At 57.4% G+C, this 21,070-nt stretch overlaps 1 protein-coding gene across 1 annotated transcript; it reads right to left on the bottom strand.

Moving 5' to 3' along the window:
* Window positions 1–581: 581 nt before the first annotated feature.
* EFHD2 (EF-hand domain family member D2) lies at window positions 582–21,070 on the bottom strand. Its single transcript, XM_010345600.3, has 4 exons — window positions 20,657–21,070; window positions 5,257–5,404; window positions 4,112–4,246; window positions 582–2,280 (listed from the first exon to the last, which is right to left on the bottom strand). Exons 1-4 carry the CDS (start codon window positions 20,965–20,967, stop codon window positions 2,149–2,151), a joined length of 726 nt encoding a protein of 241 aa, XP_010343902.2. The 5' UTR covers window positions 20,968–21,070; the 3' UTR covers window positions 582–2,148.

Raw genomic sequence — 21,070 nt, 5'->3', positions numbered from 1 at the left:
CCTTTGTGTCTCTGGGAGACTTTCCAGGCCTCCCTGTTAGTTTGTTTTGAGACAGAGTCTCTCTTTGTCACCCAGGCTGGAGTGCAATGGCATGATCTTGGCTCACTGTAACCTCTGCCTCCCAGGTTCAAGCAATTCTCCTGCCTCACCCTCCTGAGTAGCTGGGATTACAGGCATGCGCCACCACACCAGGCTAATGTTTGTATTTTTGGGAGAAATGGGCTTCTACCATGTTGGTCAGGCTGGTCTCGAACTCCTGACCTCAGCTGATCTACCTGCCTCGGCCTCCCAAAATGTTGGGATTACAGGCGTGAGCCACTGTACCCAGACACTTCCCTGTTCTTATCTGCAAAAGAGGAATAAAAAGATCACCCTGGCATGGGCTGGTTGCAAGGATTTAAGAGTTAATAGATACAAAGCGCCTAGAATCACGCCTGGTGACAGCCTCTGGGCATCAAACGCCAACCTCCCCCACTAGGGAGGGCCCCCTCTCCTCCCAGGCTCCGACACCACTGTCCCCGCATCCAGTGACCTTGTCATTCCCTCCACTCACCATCAAGAACCACACACACATAGGAATATAGAATTTTATCTTCTTTTAGTTAAAAAAAATAATTGTACCACAGAATGAAGAAGTTGCTTTTGGGGGGGGAGGGGAAGGGAAGAAAAAAAAAGCAGAAAGCCCAAAGGAAAGAACCTTTTATATTCATCTGTATAAACATATCAGCTAAGGCAAACGCAATCCGGGGCCGAGGCTGCTGCGAGGGGCTCGGTGCCTCCTAATCTCTGCAGATTCTAAGGTCAAAAAATAAAACCTCTGCAAGTCCGCATAGCTTCGAGGACTCCTGGGGCATTTTACTAAAATAAAGAGTTATCGAGTTTAAAAAGCAGTGACGCCGTTATGACACACACTGAAAGTTGCATAACTGTGGCCTCGAGGGCCACTCACTTGTTTGGATTGAGAGATGGTCACAGTTTCACGACACAGCAACAGACACCACACACGGGCACATGTACATCAGCCAGCACGTGGGAAGCCGTGGCCACGCCGGGCCGGTGGCGTGGGCCTGACCACCACCTGTCTGGTGCTAGGCACCAGGGGGCTGGGGTCCCCATGCTTCCTTGAGGGAGCGGGCGTGACAGGCGGGTCGCTGGTGATGAGGCGGTGGACATCACTTGGGGAAGGATGGCGGGAGAGGGTTGGACAGGCCCTGGCTGCCCACTGCCGGGCGCATGCAAACACACTGAAAGCACTTCTCGGACGCTTCTCGGAGAATCAAGATGAAACGCTGGTTTCCTTCCGTAGGAAGGCGCCAATTCCTCCTCCCACCCTTCTCCAGAGCCCCCTGGGATCCTCGGGGTGTTCTGGTGGGGTGCTAAGGAGCAGTGTCTCTGACCCCCAGAACATTCCCTGCCCTTGATCCCATGGCATACTTGGCAGGGGGTGGGCCTGTGAGGTAGATTGGCACAGCTGCCCCCACACCCTGCCTGGCTGGGCCCCAGAGATCTGGGGGTCTCCAAGTCAGCATGGGGGAGGCTGGGTCCCTTCACCAGAACAGAAGCTCCCCACCCGCTGCCCCATTTCGGCAGATAGAAGAGGCAGAGGTGGAAGAAAAGGCCCCGGGGAGGGGTCCCCTGGTGCCTCCAATAAGCCCCTTGGGACCCACTTTGCGAGGGCAGCCCTGATTCTATCTTTTCTGCTGTCTCCCAGTCTGGGAATGGGCTGGCAGGGGGCCCCAGGGGCGGTGCGGCCTGCTGGAGGAGGGCAGGGGTCCCTGCGTGGGTGGGAGGGGAATGCATGGACGCCAGGCACACGGGGCCGGGAAGGACCCAGGGCCAGGAGCTGGGCCCGGGGCAGCACTGGAGCAGGCAGCGGGGCAGTCAGGGGTGCAAGATCGCCCAGGGATTGCCAGGGAGGGCCGGGCCAGGCACGGAGCCAGTGCCTGCGTCACGGCCTCAAGAAGAGCGGAAGGGAGCGGGGAGAGCCAGGCCACCTCTGTCAGACCCCTGAACTCGCTCCGATCACGGACATTTTAAAGTTTTTAGTATAGTCCCGTCAGACAGAGGCAAGGATTCAGGCTCAGCCTCCCATGCGCCACCCTCGCCCACCGCACTGGGGCGGGACAGGGTGGTCAGCTGCAGCCCCCGCTACTTAAAGGTGGACTGCAGCTCCTTGAAGGCCGCTTTCCGCTGCTTCATCTCCTCCGCCTGCTTCTTCCTTTCCTCCTGCTCTGCCTTGATCTCCTCCTCAAAGCGGCTGGACACGTTGATGGCCTGGACCTGTGGGGGTGTGGGGGTGAGGGGGTCAGAGCTGGATGGTGTGTGTTGGGGGTGCTCTGTGCTATGGCTTTTTCTTTTTCTTTTTCTTTTTCTTTTTGAGATGGAGTCTTGCTCTGTCTCCCAGGCTGGAGTGCAGTGGTGCAATCTTGGCTCACTGCAACCTCCACCTCCTGGGTTGAAATGATTCTCCTGCCTTAGCCTCCCAAGTACCTGGGATTACAGGCGCCTGCCACTGCACCCAGCTATTTTTTGTGTGTTTTTTTTTAGTAGAGGCAGGTTTCACCATGTTGGCCAGGCCGGTCTCAAACTACTGACCTCAGGTGATCCACTTGCGTTGGCCTTCCAAAGCAGGCCTGGGATTACAGGTATGAGCCACCAGGCCTGGCCTTTTTTTTTTTTTTTTTTGAGGCGGAGTCTCGCTCTATTCCCTGGGCTGGAGTGTGATGGTGAAATCTCAGCTCACTGCAACCTCTGCCTTAGCCTCCTGAGTAGCTGGGACTAGAGGCACGTGCCACCACACCCGGCTAAATTTTTTTTTTTTTTTTTTTGAGATGGAGTCTCACTTTGTTGCCCAAGCTGGAGTACCATGGCACAAACTCGGTTCACTGAAACCTCTGCTTCCTGGGCTCAAGTGACTCTCCTGCCTCAGCCTCCCAAGTAGCTGGGACTACGGGCACCTGCCACCATGCCTGGCTAATATTTTGTATTTTTAGTAGAGACGGGGTTTCACCATGTTGGCCAGGCTGGTCTCGAACTCCTGACCTCAGGTGATCCACCCACCTCGGCCTCCCGAAGTGCTGGGATTACTGAGCCAGGTATACAGAAATCACTCAATATATGTTCCCTATGTGAAGGAAGGGATATCCTCCCTGAAGAGCCACCGAGCCCGGCTATGGCTGCTTTTTCTGGGGTCTCTTCTGGCTCAGGCTTCTGCTCGAGTCCTACCCAGCAACACAAACAGCTTGACCTCACCAGCTCTGACCCTGGGTCAGGCACGTCATTCACCTCCCTGAGCCTCCGTTTTCCTACTTAGAACCCGGCACCCCACAACTCTGGTTTTATGGAGTCGCTGAAAGGATTAAAAGAGAGAACGTGTGTCCTGTGGCTGACGCAGAGCAAGGGCGCTCGCAGGGAGTCACTCATGCTGCTGCCTTCCTGATCCTCCGCTTCCTGTCCAGCGAGCCCAGCGGCACACCTCGTCCCACTGATGAACCCTGAAAAGTTCCACCACTGCTCAGAAGCCCAGAGGGCGGTGGGAGGCAGTCCCTGGAAGGAATGTCCTTAGCTTAGCAAAAAACCAGAAACAAGGTGGGAGTACTGGGACCCTCGGTGGGCAGGACCCAGGAGCCACTAGACCACACGTGCCCCCTCCATCTGAGAACCTGCTGGAAGGGGAGGGTACGGTGCATGCAGGTGCCCTCTGGGCCCCCAGGCTTCCTCCCAGGCCGGGGCTGGTGTCTCCCGGAACCCTGGAGAGTCAGTGCTGTTTTGGGGCATGCCCTGCATTCTCCTGGGCCCTTCCCTCCTGAGGCCCAGTCCTCTGGGGTAGCAGCTCAGTGTGCCAGGGCTGGGGCAGCTCAAGGTAGTCCCTGTCCCCTTTTCAAGAGTACACCCCCTCGTTCATCCCCTGGCGGCTGCGAAGGCTCTCTCTCAGCCAGGAGTGGGAGGGGACAGAAGACAGAGCGCGTGGGCCTGGCCCAGTCTGGCAGGGTGTCAGCTCCATCTCTGTCTGCAGCCTCGGCAGGAACGGGAAGGGGATGTATTAACTTCACGCCGGCCCAGGGTCCCTGTGTCCTGGAGCGTGGGTCAGGGCACCCCTCGGTCTCCTCACCTTGGCCTCAAAGAAGCTCTTGGCCCCCTTGACGCCCTCACTGGAGACGTCGATCTCGGAGAGGCGGGCCAGCACGCACAGCCCGCTGTCCTCCTGAAGCTCCCCGGCCGCCGCCTTTCGGAAGATCAGGAGGAACTGCGGTGGGGAGAGAGGCACGCGGTGTCAGGGAGGGAGGGAGAGGAGCCGGAGACCCTGGCCACACCCAGGCCCCGGTCTCTGGCCTCCCCTGGAGAGAAGGACTGGGGGCCAGTGAGCTGGGTCCCCCCTCAGGGCCCCTGTGGCTCCCACTGTCCCGGGCGTCTGCCCATTTGTACGGCGGGAGGTGATGGGACTCATCTGCACCCCAGGATGCCAGGCTACTACAGCCCTGCCCTGCCCATGCCGGCTCCCGACCACGTGGCCTCGGCCAACCTCATACCTTCGTCTCCCACTGTTCCCCAGTGAGCCTACTCTGCGTTCCATTTATTGAGTCCTAAAGGTATCATGACAGAATGAGGGCGCCTCCGAGACAGTAAAAGATGTGCCCCAAGTCTCGGTGCCTAAAAGGGTCAAAGGGATTCGAACCCGTGTCCTCTAAGCTGTTGCCCTGCACTGCCCACGCCTCCGCCTGCCCCGCTACCTCTCTCCTTCCCCGCATCCTTCATGCTTCCTGCCAGGCCTCCTGGGCCCCACTTGGGCCTCGAGTCCCCTGTGCCTGGGGTCCAGTATCGCTGCTGTCTGGCCTGGGGCCTCCATTTCCTTCCCTGTAACACAGGCTCGCCCCTGGCTCCCGTCTCAGTGAGAGCCCGGGCGTGCAGTCGCCCGGGGCCATGCCCTCTTCCTCTGCATCACAGCACTGATTTTCCTCTGTGGCGTCTCCCCGTCTACGCGTCCAGGAACCTTCCAGCACAGGGCCTTTCTCTACCCCTGAGCCTGCTCGGGACATACATGCTCCCTGTGTGAAGGATGGGATGGCCCTCCTTCCTCTTCCTCCCTGAAAGCATCTCAGAACCCTCCCTGGTGCCTGCTCCAACAGGCCCTCTGAAGCCTCACTCAGCCAAGAGGCAGCCGCTCACAGCTGCTGTTCAATGGCATGGTTTCCTCCGGGCCACCAGATCCTCAGACGAAGCCCCCACTGGGGGAGTGACCCTGGGGACGGGGCTTACCTCCCGGAAGCTCAGCTTGCTGTCAAAGTCCTCATCCACCTCCTTGATCATGTTTTTGAGGCCCAGGTGGGTCTGGGGGGCCCCAAGTTTCTCCATCATGAGCTTTAGCTCCATCAGGTCGATGAAGCCGTCCCGCCCGGCATCATACCTGCAGGTGCAAAGAGAGAGGACATCTCGGCACTGGCTCAGTGTGTGAGGCTGCAGGCTTGCGTGCGACACTAGGGGCTCAGAGGGCATCTCCCACCAGCCATTTCATCCCGTCACTGCCGGAAGGGACCCAGCCCAGGCAGAGAACCCATATGTGGCTCAGCTCCTGCCTGGTTACCTCTGATGACGGGGAACTCAACACAGGACCTGGTAGCCTCCTGCATGAAGAACAGCGCTAACTTTTGGACAAGCCTGAGGGACAAGGAAGCTGAAATGACCGCCTCCCTGTGTGGAATGTGATGGCACAGACAGTGAGAAGGAATTCTCTGTTTTTCTTTTTCTTTTTGAGATGGAGTCTCGCCCTGTCACCCAGGCTGGAGTGCAGTGGCTCAATCTCGGCTCACTGCAGCCTCCGCCTCCTGGGTTCAAGCGATTCTCCTGCCTCAGCCTCCCAAGTAGCTGGGACTACAGGTGTGCACCACCACACCCAGCTAATTTTTTTACGTTTAGCAGAGACAGTGTTTCACCATGTTGGCCGGGCTGGTCTTGAGCTCCTGACCTCAAGTGATCCACCCACCTCAGCCTCTCAAAGTGCTGGGATTACAGATGTGAGCATGGCCGAGAAGAAATGGTCAGTACCATGGCGGGGTGGATCAGGCTGTGAGCTGGGCACTCGCTGACCATCTCCGTGACCAGCTGGCTTACTGGCATCTCCATGGGCACTTGGGGGACATCTCAGCCCCACCCTAGGTGGCAGAACCTTGCATGGTTTCTCAACCACAGACCTTAAACAATCTGGACAGAATAAATCCTTGCCGAAGGGGCTGTCCCTGTGCATTGCGGGATGTTTATGGTAGCATCTTTCCCAAGTTGTGACAGCTAAAAATGTCTCCCAGACATTGTCAAATGTCCCTAGGGGGGTAAAAGCCCTCCCCGTTGAGAAGCACTGGAATAGAGGATGTGACGTGGGTGGGGAAGGCGGCTTCCTTCCATGTGATAAATGACTGTTCTTACTCAGCACCCTCTGCACCGCAGTGGGGAGGGGGGGTTCTATTTCATGCCCCCAGCTTGCCCTACATACTGGGAAGGAGGGTAAAAAGCACACAGTAGGTGCTCAGAAATGTGGAATGGAGAGATAAGACATGAATGAAGAAGGGGTATCTAAGGCAGGGTCTCTGCCTTTGTCAAGGGTACAGAGCAGGAGGGAGGGGGCAAGCAGGGTGAGGTCACAGGAGATGGCCTGGTATGTCCTGGGTGGTACAGTGCCTGCAGGGAGTGATGGAGAAGCCAGGAACAGGCATCGGGTGATATAGATGCCTCCCCTCCACCCTGCACACTCAGATTCTCTTTTTTCTACCACCAACAACCTGGCAGAGACACGGATAGGGTTGGGGGCAGAGTCTCAGTGTTCCTCGACTGGCCTCTTTGCAGTAAGAGTCTAGGTGGCCTCTCTGCATGTTCCCTGGCTGGGAAGGTGTCAGCGGTTCCTGGAGCACACAGCCTGGTGCAAGAGGGTGAGGCGCTGTTTGTCCAGCCAGCCTCTCTTATCCACCAGACACCTGCCCCATCGGTATCTGGGAACAATGTGGGAGGAAGACAAGATTGGGGCTGAGGAAAGTGATCCTGGAGTTGCTAAAATGGGCTTTTCTGTTTTTTTGAGACGGGGTGTCGCTCAGTTGCCCAGGCACGATCACAGCTTACTGCAGCCTCTACCTCCCAGGCTCAAGCAATCTTCCCACCTCAGCCTCCCAGAGTGCTGGGATTGCAGGCATGCGCCACCTCGCCCCGCCAAAATGGGTTTATCTGCACCTAAAGACTTGTGCGGTCCCCAAGGCCTTGAACTGGCGGGGTGACAGTGCTGGCGACAGCAGCACAACACAGGAGGCTGTTCCAGAACCCTACGTTCTGGGCACTGGAGATCCTGCATGAATATTTCTCATTTCTGCACCTTCTTCCAGGCTACCTGGCTCCCGTCGCCTTCTCTAGCTAGGTGTACTTTGAACACCTAACCTAACAGCAACTACGTGCTGAAACCTGTCTTTGTGCTGGGAACTGCTTACTTTACTTGATCCTACTAATAACCTTATTTTACAACCAAGGCTCAGAGAGGTTAAGTGACCCACCCACAGTCACACAGCAGTAAGGAGGGAGCTGAACTTCTACCCTAGGTCTGCTGGGCTCATAAACTTGCACATTTGCTCTGTACCCAGCCCCTCCCCCACGTGTCCTGAGGCTGCTGCCGAACACAGACGGCTGGAGCTCAAGAGAAGCATTTGTGCGAGGGGTATAAATAGTTCACGAGCCAGTGAGTCAGTGGTTGGAAGTGACACAGCACAGAAAAGATGGGTTTTGGGAGCCCTGGAGGGAACACAGGGTCCTGAGGCCTTCTGCCCCACTGATGGGCAAGGGCTGGCGTGGAGGCGGATGGGCCAGCAGCCCCTGTGGGCAGTGCCCACCTCTGTGGCAGTAGAAGGTGTAGGGCTCAGAGGGTCAGGCAGGCTGAAGCTGTCACGGTCCAGCTCCACCTGGAGCTCTGTGGGGCCCAGCGGAGGTGCCGCCTGCCATGTCTGGCCCCCCGTTTGCTGGCTGGTGGAGGGCTGGGCGGGTTCCACATGACTGCAGTGCTGTGCGGGGGCACCTGGTGAGGGACCCAGTCACAAGGACTCCTCTCCTTAGTGCCCCCCAAGGAAAGCAAAGCCCCTGCTGCTTTCTGACCCTGGGCTCCAACGAAGGTCAGCGATGACACATCGGGCTCTCGAGCCAGGGTGCTGCGCGGCTCAGCCACAAAATGCAGCGGCTCTGAAGCCGGGGCGCATGTGCCCCCCAGGGGACGTTTCTGGTTGTCATACCCAGGGAGAGGGGTGTCAGTGGCATCTGGTGGGTGGAGGCCAGAGAAGCTCCTGTAGAGCACAGGGTGGCCCCACCGCAAAGAATGACCTGGCCCCGACTGCACACGGTGGCTCATGCCTGTGGGTGGATCACAAAGTGAGGAGTTCGAGACCATCTTGGCCAACATGGTGAAATCCCATCTCTATTAAAAATAGAAAAATTAGCCGGACATGGTGGCACACGCCTGTAATCCCAGGAGGCTGAGGCAGGAGGATCACTTGAACTCAGGTGCGGAGACTGCAGCGAGCTGAGACTGTGCGCCACGGTACTCCAGCCTGATCAACAGAGACTCCATCTCCAAAAAGAAGACCTGGCCCCAAATGCCAGTGGTGCCAAGGCTGAGAACCCTCCTGCAATGGGGCCTCTCTCACGGGCCAGTGTGAGGAAGGACTGAGCCCATCCCTCTCAAGCACTCAGCACAGCTCCCAGCACACAGAGCTAGCTGCATAAACGGCAGTCACCAGCACTAAAACAAGACTGAATCACCTTCACTCAACTCCCGACGGGCCAGCACTTTCTCTTTACAACCCCTGCGCTCAGCAACCCTCCAGGTCCGGATTAGGGAAGCAGGGCTGTTACGGGGAGGCCGCCGGCCCCATAACCGGCAGGTCAGGGGTTCAGGCCCCAGCCCTTGGGTCCCACATGCCTTTCCCTGAGCCCCAGCTTTATTTATTGCTCAAGCGCATGGGTTTCTTCTGAAGTCAGGGAGAGCTCAGTTTCGGAGGAAGTGCAGATAAGGTGTCCAGACTTGGATGGAAACGTGGGCTGTGGATCCCTCTGTCTTTGGCAGCTCCCAGCCCTGGCTGGGCCGCAGCTCAAACCATGATTTGAACCGCTGCCTCTATCAATCAAGGGCCAATCAATTACTGGGCTGGGCTCCATCCAGGGCAGGCTCTGGCCCCCAGGGGGACAATATAGGGGCTAGCTGAGGTGCCAAAGAGTTCTCACCAAGAGGAGGTGACAGGGGCTGTGAGAGGCCAGCTGCTGGGGTGGGAGGTGAAGCCCCCAGAGGCAACCGTGGAGCGGGCCATTTCCAAGAGACTCCAGGGGAGTGGACATCTGCCCTGTGCCCTGGGCTCTGATGTGCTCTGGGGCAGGGGATCAGCCAGGTTTTGGGATCAATCTGATTGAAGATGGCCTTGAGGGTTTGTGCTTACCTCAACTCCGCTGAGACTGACCTAGATCCAAACCCCAGCTCTGCCACCTGCTGGCATTGTAACCCTGGTCAAGCCACCAACCCCACAGACCTCAATTTTCTCTTCTACATCACGGAGATCGAAGGACTCATCTCAGGATGGAGGCAAGAGATGATACAAGCAGACCCTCAGCACAGAGCCTGGCCCACAGGACGCACTTCATACACGCCTACGATGCTGCTAAGAACCAGTTAGTATTATTGCTAACATTTACCTTTAAGATTATTAAAGAGTAAATGAGGCTGGATGCAGTGGCTCCACACCTGTAATGCCAGCACTTTGGGAGGCTGAGGTGGGAGGCTCACTTGAGCCCAGGAGTTTGAGACCAGCTTGGGCCACACAGGGAGACCACATCTCTTTAAAAAAAATAAAAATAAAATTAACTGGGTGTGGTGGTGTATGCCTCTGGTCCCAGCTACTTGGGAGGCTGTGGTGGGAGGATCACGTTAGCCCGGGAGGTGGAGGCTGCAGTGAGCCCTGATTGAGCCACTGCACTCCAGCCTGGGCAACAGAGTGAGACCTTGTCTTTAAAAACAAACATATTGGCCAGGCGCAGTGGCTCACACCTGTAATCCCAGCACTTTGGGAGGCCGAGGTGGGTGGATCGCCAAAGGTCGGGAGTTCAAGACCAGCCTGGCCAAGATGGTAAAACCCTGTCTCCACTAAAAATATAAAAATTAGCCAGGCATGGTGGCGGGCTCCTGAATCCCAGCTACTAGGGAGGCTGAGGCAGGGAATTGCTTGAACCCAGGAGTCCGAAGTTTCAGTGAGCCAACATCACGCCACTGCACTCCAGCCTGGGTGACAAAGCAAGACTCCATCTCAAAAAACGAAAACCAAAACCAAAACACAAAAATGAAAACGAGATTACAGATATAAAATGCCTGGCACATAGTGGGTGCTTAACACCTATAAAATTTTATCAGCATCATAACAGCAGTTGTTATATCAAGACGTTTTTGTGTGTCACATATGCACGTCATATACTTCACATATACGATATAAAAAGGGTGATGATGTTAGAATCATGATAAAAAACGCACTGGCTTCTCCCACACGCTCCAGTCCTGATTGCTGGTACGGGGCTGGGAGGCAAGGCTTGTGGTGGCTTGGCCTGGAGCCGGGTGTGGACTCGATGACTCTGGGACACAGCAGAGAACTTCAGGGGTCCCCTCCATCAAGGCCCCTCCTCTGAAGCCCACTTCTTCTCTCCTACTAGGCCTGACGCAAAGCCCCAGCATCTCTGGGAGGAGGGAAGACAGACGGCCGCCGGACAAAGCCCCTGAACAGGGAGAGAGGAGGCTCAGGGAGCGAGGAACCTTCCCTCGGGGTCGGAGGGAAGTGATAAAGGGGACACTGTCACGGTGCTGGGAAGGGGTGTGAGGGGCATGGGTGAGTTAGAGGGGGAGTGGACAACTGCCAGCACCGGAGAGAACAAGGTTCCACGATGCCTGGGAACAGGCATCTCCCCGGCTAGGGGGCCTCTCACCCACCAGCCCTTCTCCCTGAGCTGAAACTGAGGTTGCAGGTGGCTTAGAGGATCCAGAAAAAGTGAGATCAGCCCGCAAGATCTACCCAGACAGCCTGCTCTACCCGATTTACATCATGTAGGGAAACCGGGCCCAAGTGGGCAGGGACTGGCCCAAGGTCACACAGCTGGCAGATTGCAGGATTTCAATAGCTAGAAGTTTTTCTTCTCCCTGCCCCGCTTCTCTTTTTCCTGGTCCCACGGAGGGTCTGAGCACCTAGCGTGGTGCCTGTTTGGGAAGACCAATGCCATTCGGCAGGACTGGCAGAAAGCACCTGGCCTGGGAGCTCAGCACTTCTCTCCAGCACTGGAGGGAGGCTGCGGGCCTGGCACCGTGCCCACATTCCTATCTGCCTCCCCCTGAATAGTTCTCACCAGGGAGGGCTCAGCAGCTGTACCCTGGGCTGGGGACAGAATCCCCACCCATCCCTCTCTTGAGAACAGAGCAGCCGGCTACCCCTCAGGACAACTCTTCCCTTTGGGGTGAGCTTGGTCCCCAGCTGGTTGCTTCCCTGCCCCTGCCCCTCTCCCCCGTTCCGATAACTAGGGGGTCACGGGGTAGGCAGTAGAGGCGTCAACCATGCGTAGTGCGGACGCCCCAGCCTTCCACCCAGGCCAGCCCCACGTCATAACCTATCATCATTCCTGGCTACTGAGTCTGCTGAGCACTTGCTATGTGCCAGGCACAATGCCAGATGTTTGCATCAGATCCTCACAAGAAGTCCATGAAGCAGGCATGAACATCCCTATTTAACAGACAAGGAGACTGAGGCTCAGATGGGAAGTGACTTGGCCCAGGTTGGAGGTGACAAGAGTGTCTCTGGGCTCTGAACCAGGCCTGATCAAACACATGCACTCTTACTATGCCATGCCCTGAGGCCTACTGGGACACAGCAGAGAACTTCAGGGCTGGAAGGGATACTGGAGGCATCCCGCTCAGCCCTTCCTGAAAATCAGATTCCTAAGACAGTTCTCTGTTTAATGCCTTGAATACCTCTGAGGACAGGAAGTTCATTGTGTACCCAAGGGGGCCCAGCTTGGCTTCAGAACTATTAGAAAGTTGCTCCTTGGCTGGGGGCAGTGGCTCATACCTGTAATCTCAGTGCTTTGGGAGGCCGAGGCAGGCAGATCACTTGAGGCCAGGGTTCGAGACCAGCCTGGCCAACATGGTGAAACGCTGTCTCTACTAAGAATATAAAAATTAGCTGGGTGTGGCAGTGCATGCCTGTAATCCCAGCTGCTCGGGAGGCTGAGGCAGGAGAATCGCTTGAACTCGGGAGACAGAGGCTGCAGTGAGCCAAGACTGTGCCACCGTACTCCAGCCTGGGTGACAGAGCAAGACTCTGTCTCAAAAAAAAAAAAGAAAAAGAAAAAGAAAAAAAAGAAAGTTAATCCTCATGCAGGCCCCCCGCAGCTGCGCTGCACAGTCTGATGGCAGAAGGGAGCAAAGTCATCGCAGCCACTGCACACCGCAATGTGGGAGCACAGGGGACCCCAATTCTGTCTCTCCTGACTCCTGTCCCAGGCTTTGCTGATGGCCCCTCTGGGTCTGCGGGTCCTGGGAGGACAGACAACTGGATGGGGTGGGTGTTGTGTATGGGCTCAGGAGCCCTCAGGCCCCCCTGACTTCAGGCTCAGCTGTCCCAGTTTCTGCATGTCCCCACCCCCAGACCGTGTGACTCATGGGGAAGCCCAGCGCGCACCAATTCCTCTAGTCCTATCTGGGAATCTCACACTTGATCTGTTGCCCTGGGTCAGCCAAGTAGGGTATGGGGGCAGGGAGGCGAGAGAGGGAGAGAGAGAGAGAGAGAGAGAGAGAGAGAGAGAGAGAGAGAGAGAGAGAGAGACATGGAGAGACAGATAGAGAGCATACAAGTGTGCTGCTCAGCGCTCCCCCATGGAGGATAAGGTGGGAGCCCCCAAGCAATTTGCTGGGGGGCTGTCAGGGCTCAAAGGCATCCCAATCTCGAGTTCAACAACCTCACGCTGCACCTGCAGCCTTTCCTGCCGGCTGCCCCCTTCTCTTCTTGCTCTTCATAATCATGATTGTTATGACTGATTATAAAGAATATTTGTTGAATGTCTAATATCAATAGAACCCAGTGCTTAGAATGTAACTTATTTACTCCATTCATCTTATCCTCTTACAGTTCAGACAGACAAAGTCACCTGCCTAAGGATAACCTTAGGTCAACCTCAGGCAAGTGGTGGGGAGACAGCCGTGCGGGGGCCTCAGTCTCGGCTTAGCGCTTCTTAACCGTCCATGTGTACAGCCGGTGAAGCTGGTTACAGGACAGATTATGGGCCAGGCTCGGTGGCTCATGCCTGTAATCCCTGCACTTTGGGAGGATGAGGGGGGAGGATGGCTTGAGGCCAGGAGTTTGAGACCAGCCTGAGCAACATAACAAGACCCCATCTCTACAAAAATAAAAAAAATTAGTCAGATGTGGTGGCATGTACCTCTGGTCCCGGTTACTCAGGAGGCTGAGGTGGGAAGATCACTGAAGCCCAGGACTTCAAGGCTGCAGTGAGCTACGATCACCCCACTGCATTCCGTCTGGGTGACAGAGCAAGACCCTGCCTCTTGAAAAAATGCAGTCTGGTAAATCTGGGGTGGAGACTGAGACTCTGCATTCTTTTTTTTTTTTTTTTTTTTTGAGACAGAGTCTCGCTCTGTTGCCCAGGCTGGAGTGCAGTGGTGCAATCTGCAACCTCCACCTCCTGGGTTCAGGCAATTCTCCTGCCTCAGCCTCCTGAGTAGCTGAGATTACAGGCGCGCGCCACCATGCCCAGCGAATTTTTGTATTTTTAGTAGAGACGGGTTTCACCATGTTGGCCAGGCTGGTCTCGAACTCCTGACCTCGAGATCCTCCCACCTCGGCCTCCCAAATTGCTGGGGTTACAGGAGTGACCCACCATGCCTGGCCAAGCCTCTGCATTTCTAACACACTCCAGGGAGGTATCGTTGCTGGTGTTTGGGCCACTGTAAGGGTTCAGAGGACTTGGAGCCAGGGAGGCCCGGGTTCAAATCCTGTTTCTGCTCCTCATCAGCTGTGTGACTTTGGACAGGTCATGTAACCCTTCTGAAAGCCCAGCTTCCTCATCTGTGAAATGGGTGAGGATAGTGTTGCAGGATAAGAAAGGACTGAACGGGAGGCGAAGCGCCTGGATGGAAGCGTCTGACGGCTCAGGACTCCCTGGGCAGCCTGGCTCCGATCTGGCCACACCTTTCTGGCAGTGACCCCTGCTTCTCTGTTGCCCTTGAAAAGCGGAAGTCAGCCAAGGAGAAGTGTACTCGGCAGTCAGGGGAACTCAGCAGCTCCAGGGTGGGGACCTCCCCTGCTGAGGCTGCAAAGTGACTCCACCCACAGGGCTGGCCTTGCAGAAAGGACCTCTGACCTCCCCTGAGGCAGCAGGGCCTGCAGTCCTGGAGCCTAGACTCTTACAGCAGAAACTACGCCCGGGCCTTGGACCTAGGGTGGCATGGAGGAGAGCGAGGAGGAGGAGGAGGAGGAGGAGGCGAAGAGAAGGCAGGAAGGGTGGACCAAAGAGGAACCAAAAGTCCTGGGCTGGGGACGTGGGGGGAGGGGAGGTGACTCAGACACCGAAGCCAGGGGGAAGTGGGAGGAGCAGAGAAAGGACTAAGGCTGGGAAAACCTCCCTCCGCGGGGGTGTGGGGCATCCCCCCCCTCCAAGCTGCAGGTGAAGTACTCCACCTCTCTCAGGCTGTGGGAGGCTTCCCCAAGCCCCAACCACAAACTTGGCTTCACTTGGCCCCCAGGGGCTCCTTGCAGGAGGATCTGGTTCTAATCCTGTCACTGCCGCTTAATATAATCTTAGACAAGTGACAATCACTTTGAGCCTCAAGACTCCTCATCTGTCAAATAGGGATAAAAATGATAGTATCAGGCTGGGCACGGTGGCTCACGACTGTAATCCCAGCACTTTGGGAGGCTGAGGCAGACAGATCACTTGAAGTCAGAAGTTCAAGACCAGCCTGGCCAACATGGTGAAACCCCATGTCTACTCGATAAAACCCCCCAAAATTAGATGGGTGTGGTGGTGTGTCCTGTAGTCCCAGCTACTTGGGAGGCTAAGGCAGGAGAATCACTTGAACCCAGGGGGCAGAGGCTACAGTGAGCCAAGATCACGCCACTTCACTTCAGCCTTGGCAGCAGAGTGAGACTCCATCTCAAAAAAAAAAAAAAGGAAAAAAAAAAGTATTAATCTCATTGTACTGGTGTGAGAATTCAATTCAGTTCTCCAAATAATATACATAGGCTGCTCCAGGAATGGCTGGACTAGTGGCTCTGTTTAACAAGGAGGGGCACAGAGGCAGGGGGCTGGCTGCAAAGAGAGCATCAGTACAGTGTCATTCATGAGAGCTTTCGGTCCTCATGGCAGAAAGAAAGAAACCTTTCATTGCTAGCCCTGTGGGTACATCCTGTCTACCCACAAACCTCTACATGTTTGTTCTATCTAAGACTGTAAGCCTCTTGAGGGCAGGAACTTGATTCATTTAACTAACTCTCTCCATCTTGTAGTGCATAAACTTGATAAAATACCTGTTAGAAGAATGATCACATGTGTGAACTTTGTATTTTTCTTTTCTTTTTTTTTTTTTTTGAGACAGAGTCTCACTCTGTCGCCAGGCTGGAGTGCAGTGGCGTGATCTCAGCTCACTGCAACCTCTGCCTCCCGGGTTCAAGGAATTCTCCTGCCTCAGCCTCCTGAGTAGCTGGAACTACAGGTGTTTGCCACCATGTCCAGCTAATTTTTCTATTTTTTTTTAGTAGAGATGAGGTTTCACCATGTTGGCCAGGATGGTCGCGATCTCTTGACCTCGTGATCCACCCACCTCGGCCTCCCAAAGTGCTGGGATTACAGGCGTGAGCCACGGAGCCCAGCCGAACTTCGTATTTTTCAAAAACATCATCTATCATGCAAACAGCCCAGATGCCATGATGGGTTCTTTACAAAGACTCGGCTTTTTTATATCTAATCCTCAGAACTTTACCAGGTAGGTTCTGGAGCCCCAGGGGAAACTGAGGCTCAGAGAAGCTAAATACCCTGCCTGGAGCAACCCAGCTGGGTGGTGGGAGCCGGGGAGAGCCCCCTCGAGCTGTTGTTTGCTCTTCCCTTTTGTGTGCCACCTGCCTTCTCCGTAACTAGGTGATAATGAATGCACTTCTCCCTTTTTGTTATTTACCAAAGCCATATGCAGCTGTCAATCAGAGGAGAGAGGGAGGAGGAGGAGGAGAGAAGGCGGAGAGAAGGCGGGCTCTAACCCCGGGTCCTATCACTAGGGCCCAAAGCAAAGGGCTGTTGCCAACTGGCAGGCCCAGAAGCTCCACTGGCGGTAAGTGGAGGCAGCAGTGGGTGTTGTGGGGCTGCCTCTGAGCCAGCCGCAATGACCACTTCCCGGACCCCATGAGGGGCCCAGGAGTTGGGTGTATGCTCAGCTGGGGATGGCAGTGACAGTATTTTAGTAACGACTTGCTCTGTGCCAAGCACTGGGCTAAGCGCCATACAACAACCCTGTGAGGTGGGTCCCCTGTCACCCCTGTCCCAGGGTGAGGAACAGAAGCTCCGAAGGGCTCCAGGGCCCCCAGTTGGATTCAAACCCAGGGCTGCAGACTCCAGACCCTGCTGACTGCATCCAGGAAGGACTCCTGGGAGAGGAGTGTCCCCGGAGGTGGAGGGGTGGAGAGGACGGGAGGCCTTCAGAGCCTGTGCAGGGAACAGCTGGCCAGAAGGAAAGAGAAGCCTGCCTCTGCTGCAAGGTGGCCTGAGATGAAGTGGCTGGGGACGAGGGTGGGGACAGGGCCTGTGAGGCTGGGCTCGAAGGCAGACAAGGATCTAGGGCATCGTCCTCAGATTCCACCGAAGCTTCAGAATGACACTTCCGGCAGGTCTCGGCTTACAAAACCCTCCAGATCCCCATCTAGGCTGCTGTCAGCCCAGGGGTGGGCACCCCCAGGGCTCTCCAGGGCCATCCCATTCGCCTCCCCGACAGGAGGGTTCAGAGCCAGCCCTGGAGGGGCAGAGAGAGGGAGGGAGGCCTGGGGGATCAGAGGTGCTGGGTGTAGCCTGGGGCCGGGGAGGAGGGGAGAGTCCTGGATCCCAGGGCCAGGGAGATGCAGACTCTAAGTGTGTCATGTCCTCTGAGCCCAACCCTAAGACACCAGGGCCACTCTCCCCACCGTACAAGGTTTCAGCCTCACTGAAAACCTTTCTGTAACCCCGAGCAAGTTACCGCCACACCTTTCTGGGTCTTGGTTCCCTCTTCCGTAAAATGGGGAGAAGGGCTGGAGTCAACCCTCTAGGTCTCTTCCAGGAGGAAGCTGAATGACTCTAGCCGTGAGACCAGTGATGGCTGAGAGTGTATCTTCCCCCGGCCCCTCTCTTCCCTCTCCATCTCCAGCCTCAGGAAGAGCAGTTCCAACATCCAGAAGGGCCCAGGACCCCTCAGACATATGCAGGTCAGGGCTGAAGGACCTTTGGGGGTCATCAGGGATAGCCTGCCCCTTTTACAGGTGGGTATACTGAGGCCCAGGGAGGTCAAGCAGACTAGGGTGGAAGCCCAGCTACCTAGCTCCTGGCCCCCAAGGAAAGGCCGGCTCCCATTCTCCTGCTGGCCTCGTGGTCTCCTGCCCTCTGCTCTGGTGTCTGGCTTCCCAGGAGGGTAGGCTCCCCTCCTCCCTGCCCTCTGCTCTCCCCAGAGCCCTGGCTCTGATGCCCTGGCTATGATCCGGGGCCCTGCTTGGACCCAGGAGGCTGCAGCCCCACTCGGACAGCAGAAGCAGAACGGGGGTTTTGTCTTCTACGAGAGCCCGTCTGTTGGCGGCGGGGGTGGGCTCCGTGGGCACAGTGAAGCCTTGTTTCCTTGAGTACACAATCTGCAGCTTTCCACCCTCACCCGGGCCCTGGCGGGCGGCACTTCCTTCCTAGAGGTCCAGCTTCCTGGCCCCTGCCTGCCCCATCAGCCCTCCCCACACGCTGACAAGTGGTGCTGGTGCCAAGAGGTGGCGTGGAGGGGTCTGGCTCCCCTCAGTCTCCCTCACAGTACCTCTCATCAAACTAGCACCAGAAACAGCCTGTGTAAGAAAAAGTGAGTTTGCTGCGCAAAGAAGCTTCCAGAGTGTGCCCTCCGCCACATGCCACTTCCAAACTGCAGCCTCCCAAGTCCCACTCATTTGCAGTGTCTGGGTTCTCCCAGAACAGCTCCATCTTTGTTTGGGTGGCCAGTGGGCAGTGAGGCTGTGGAAGCCCAGGAGGAGGCAGGCCCGTAGGGAGGGGGGAAGGAGAGACTGGGGCTGGGGGTCTAGGGGTGGGGACATGAGTGGAAAATCCGCCACACACATGGAAGCAGGTGTTGGAGGTTTTCCGACGTGAAAACAGATGTCTGTGATGGGAAACCCACGAGGGGAAGAACGCGGGTTTTGGAGTCACAGACCCGGGTTTGAATCCTGGCTCTAACGTTTTCTAGCTGGGTGGTCCTGACAAGTTATTTAAGAGTCCTTGTCTGCACAAAGGTGTCCCGGGGCTGCTTGAAGGACCTGGTGAGCGCCTCGGTATTATCAACACGGGGATCTCTGTGGGATCTGAACCAGCTCTGCACTGCCCCCTCCCCCCGCCGCCCCAGGGCAGTGACAGACAGTGACCCATACTCACCCCTGTGTCCGCCCGCCCACCCGGAGATCATTCAAGTTATTCTTCCAGGAACCCTGGAAATCCTGCTCTCCCAATCTCACCAGTCTTTGGCTGGGAAGAAACTTTAGAAGAACCCCAACCAAACACCCTGGAGTCAAGGAGGTAGGCGCCCTGGGACTTTCTTAAAGAGGTTCGGAGGGGTCGGGGGTCAAGGACTTGATTTTCCCCTAGATGGACTTTGGGAAACTGTGGGACTCCTCAGCCACCCGCACCTGTGAATCAGAAATCTTTCCCCCTGCCTTGAAGCCAAATGTAGAAGCTGCCGCAAGCTGTGGGGAACAGGGGGAGAGCCTTTCTCAAACTGTGGGGTTGCAAAACGCCCCTTCCTGGGCTTCCGGCTTGATGTCTGGGCACAGACAGCTGCATGTGGCTGAGACTCACACCCCTGGTCTGCCCCCACCTCCCGCCCAGCCAAGGGGGAGCTGGCCTTGTGGCACCCTTCCCTCGGCATTGGGCTGCGGGTGCCAGGTGGGTTAGACCTCCTGGCTCACCCTCAAGACTCAGCCTCAGGCCAATGCTATCCCTTTCTAGACCCACTCCAGACCAGCACCCAGACCATGGAACAGAGGCTGTTCCCTCTCCAGGAGCCAGGGGCAGGGGGACAGGGAACTCAAGGTGGGGAAATGTACCAAGGGGAGGGGCCCTGGCACCTTCCCCACCCCCTGGGCACACACATGGCTGGGGGAGTGTGGCTGTGCTTCTTAGACCCAACAGATTGGGACCCAGGGATGGGCCGGAGGGGAGTTCGGCCCTCTCTCTGTAGCCCCTCTACAGCGACATTACGATTGTTTTGTGGGGGCACAGGGGATGAGCCCACAGGCTTGGGGGTGTCCATCTCTCCTGGTGAGGGCACAGCATGTGGAATCTGATAGGAAAAGAGTAAGGGTAGGGGTAACAGGGCAAGTCACATAGGAAGGGGCCCCCTTTCCAACTAGGGGGGGTGTGGGACGTCGGGGGTTCCTGTGGGGAGGGAAGGGGATATATGGAGTGGGGAGGAGGAGGAGAGACGGGGGCCTTGCGACAGAAGCAGGGGAGTGGTGACTGCAGGCTGCTGGGTGCAGGGGGGTGGAGCGGGCAGGGGGAGGAGGGAGGGCTTCCAAGCACGAGGGGACTCAGCCCCCAGGGATGACGGGTGAGGTTTACACGCATGCAGAGGGGGAACAGGGCCAGGGGTCCCTTCCTAGGGAGACAACTGTGCATGAAGGACTTGGGTCCTGGCTAATGAGTGGGTGGGGGCTGGGGGTGGAAGGGGCAAGTCTTTGCTCCCCGTTTGCTGGTAGATGCTGAATGACTGGAGAGGAAGTTGGGGGGGGGGGTCCCTGCCCAGAACCCACCTTGAGGGACACCTGAGATAAGCAAAGGAAATGAAAAGACCCTAAGGAAAGGAATGTGGTTGGCATGCGGTGTTGCGGGGGGCGCCCGGGTGGGTGTCTACGGCCAGTGAGTGTTGGGGTGGGGGTGGGGAATGCGAGAGGCTGGGATGGGGGAGGGAAGGCCGCCGGGTCTTCAGCCTCGGTGTGTCCGGTGTGGGGTAGGGGAGAAACACCACCAACAGGGCGGGGGGCCCGGGACCCACACGTGTGGTCGTGGTGGCGGCGGGGGTGGGATCGCAGGGTCTGGCGATTATCTGGAAGGAGGCTCGGGGTTCCCCACTCTGTAGGCGCGCCTATGGTGTACCGGGGGCAGCACATATACCAGGAGTCGCCGCGTGCCAGGGGCCGGGGTCCCCCATACCAACGTGCGTGGTGGGGTGCCGGGTCTCTATCTGGAAGGGGCCGCGGGGCCCCCACCCCCGGGGCGTCTGGGTTCGGGGGAGCTTGGCTGGCGGCAGGGGTCCTGGGGCGGCGCGGGATCCGGGGATCGGGGGGTTCGGGGCCCGAGGCCGGGTCGCGGAGCGGGCGGGGGGCCGGGTCGCGCGGGCACTCACTGCTTGAACATCTTCTCCATGTCCTTGATCTGCTTCCTGGAGAACTCCTTGAACTCGGTGTAGGGGTTGAAGACGCGGCGGCTGGGCGACTGGGGCTCGCCGATGCCCTGGTTGAGGTCGGCGCGCCGCAGCAGCTTGGCGCTCAGCTCGCAGTCCGCGCTGCCCAGCGCCTCGGCCGCCTCGTCCGGCGCCCCCGCCGGCCCCGCCGCCGCCGCCCCGTTCAGCCCGGGCTGCTCCGCGGCCTCGCCGCCGCCCTCGCCCTCCATCTGCAGCCGCCGGCTCAGCTTGGTGGCCAGCTCGTCCGTGGCCATGGTGGCCCGCGCGGCGCTCGCCTCGGTCGGGCCCCTGCTCGCCGCGCAGCTCCGCCGGCCGCGCTCTTCCTCTTCCTGACACTCCCCGGGCCAGGCGCCGCCC

The sequence above is a fragment of the Saimiri boliviensis genome, chromosome 11 (assembly GCF_048565385.1).
Source record: "Saimiri boliviensis isolate mSaiBol1 chromosome 11, mSaiBol1.pri, whole genome shotgun sequence".
In the NCBI taxonomy this organism is placed as follows: domain Eukaryota; kingdom Metazoa; phylum Chordata; class Mammalia; order Primates; family Cebidae; genus Saimiri; species Saimiri boliviensis.
The sequence above is the reverse complement of the archived record's forward strand: the minus strand, read 5'-3'. Positions and strand labels throughout refer to the sequence as shown.

Excerpts from the sequence above, each read along its gene's own strand:
- EFHD2 (XM_010345600.3), bottom strand. The coding sequence starts at position 20,967 with ATGGCCACGGACGAGCTGGCCACCAAGCTGAGCCGGCGGCTGCAGATG. Across the intron at positions 5,405-20,656 it reads ATGGAGAAGATGTTCAAGCA|GTATGATGCCGGGCGGGACG; the intron begins GTGAGTGCCCGC and ends TTGCACCTGCAG. Across the intron at positions 2,281-4,111 it reads AGAGCTTCTTTGAGGCCAAG|GTCCAGGCCATCAACGTGTC; the intron begins GTGAGGAGACCG and ends ACACCCCCACAG.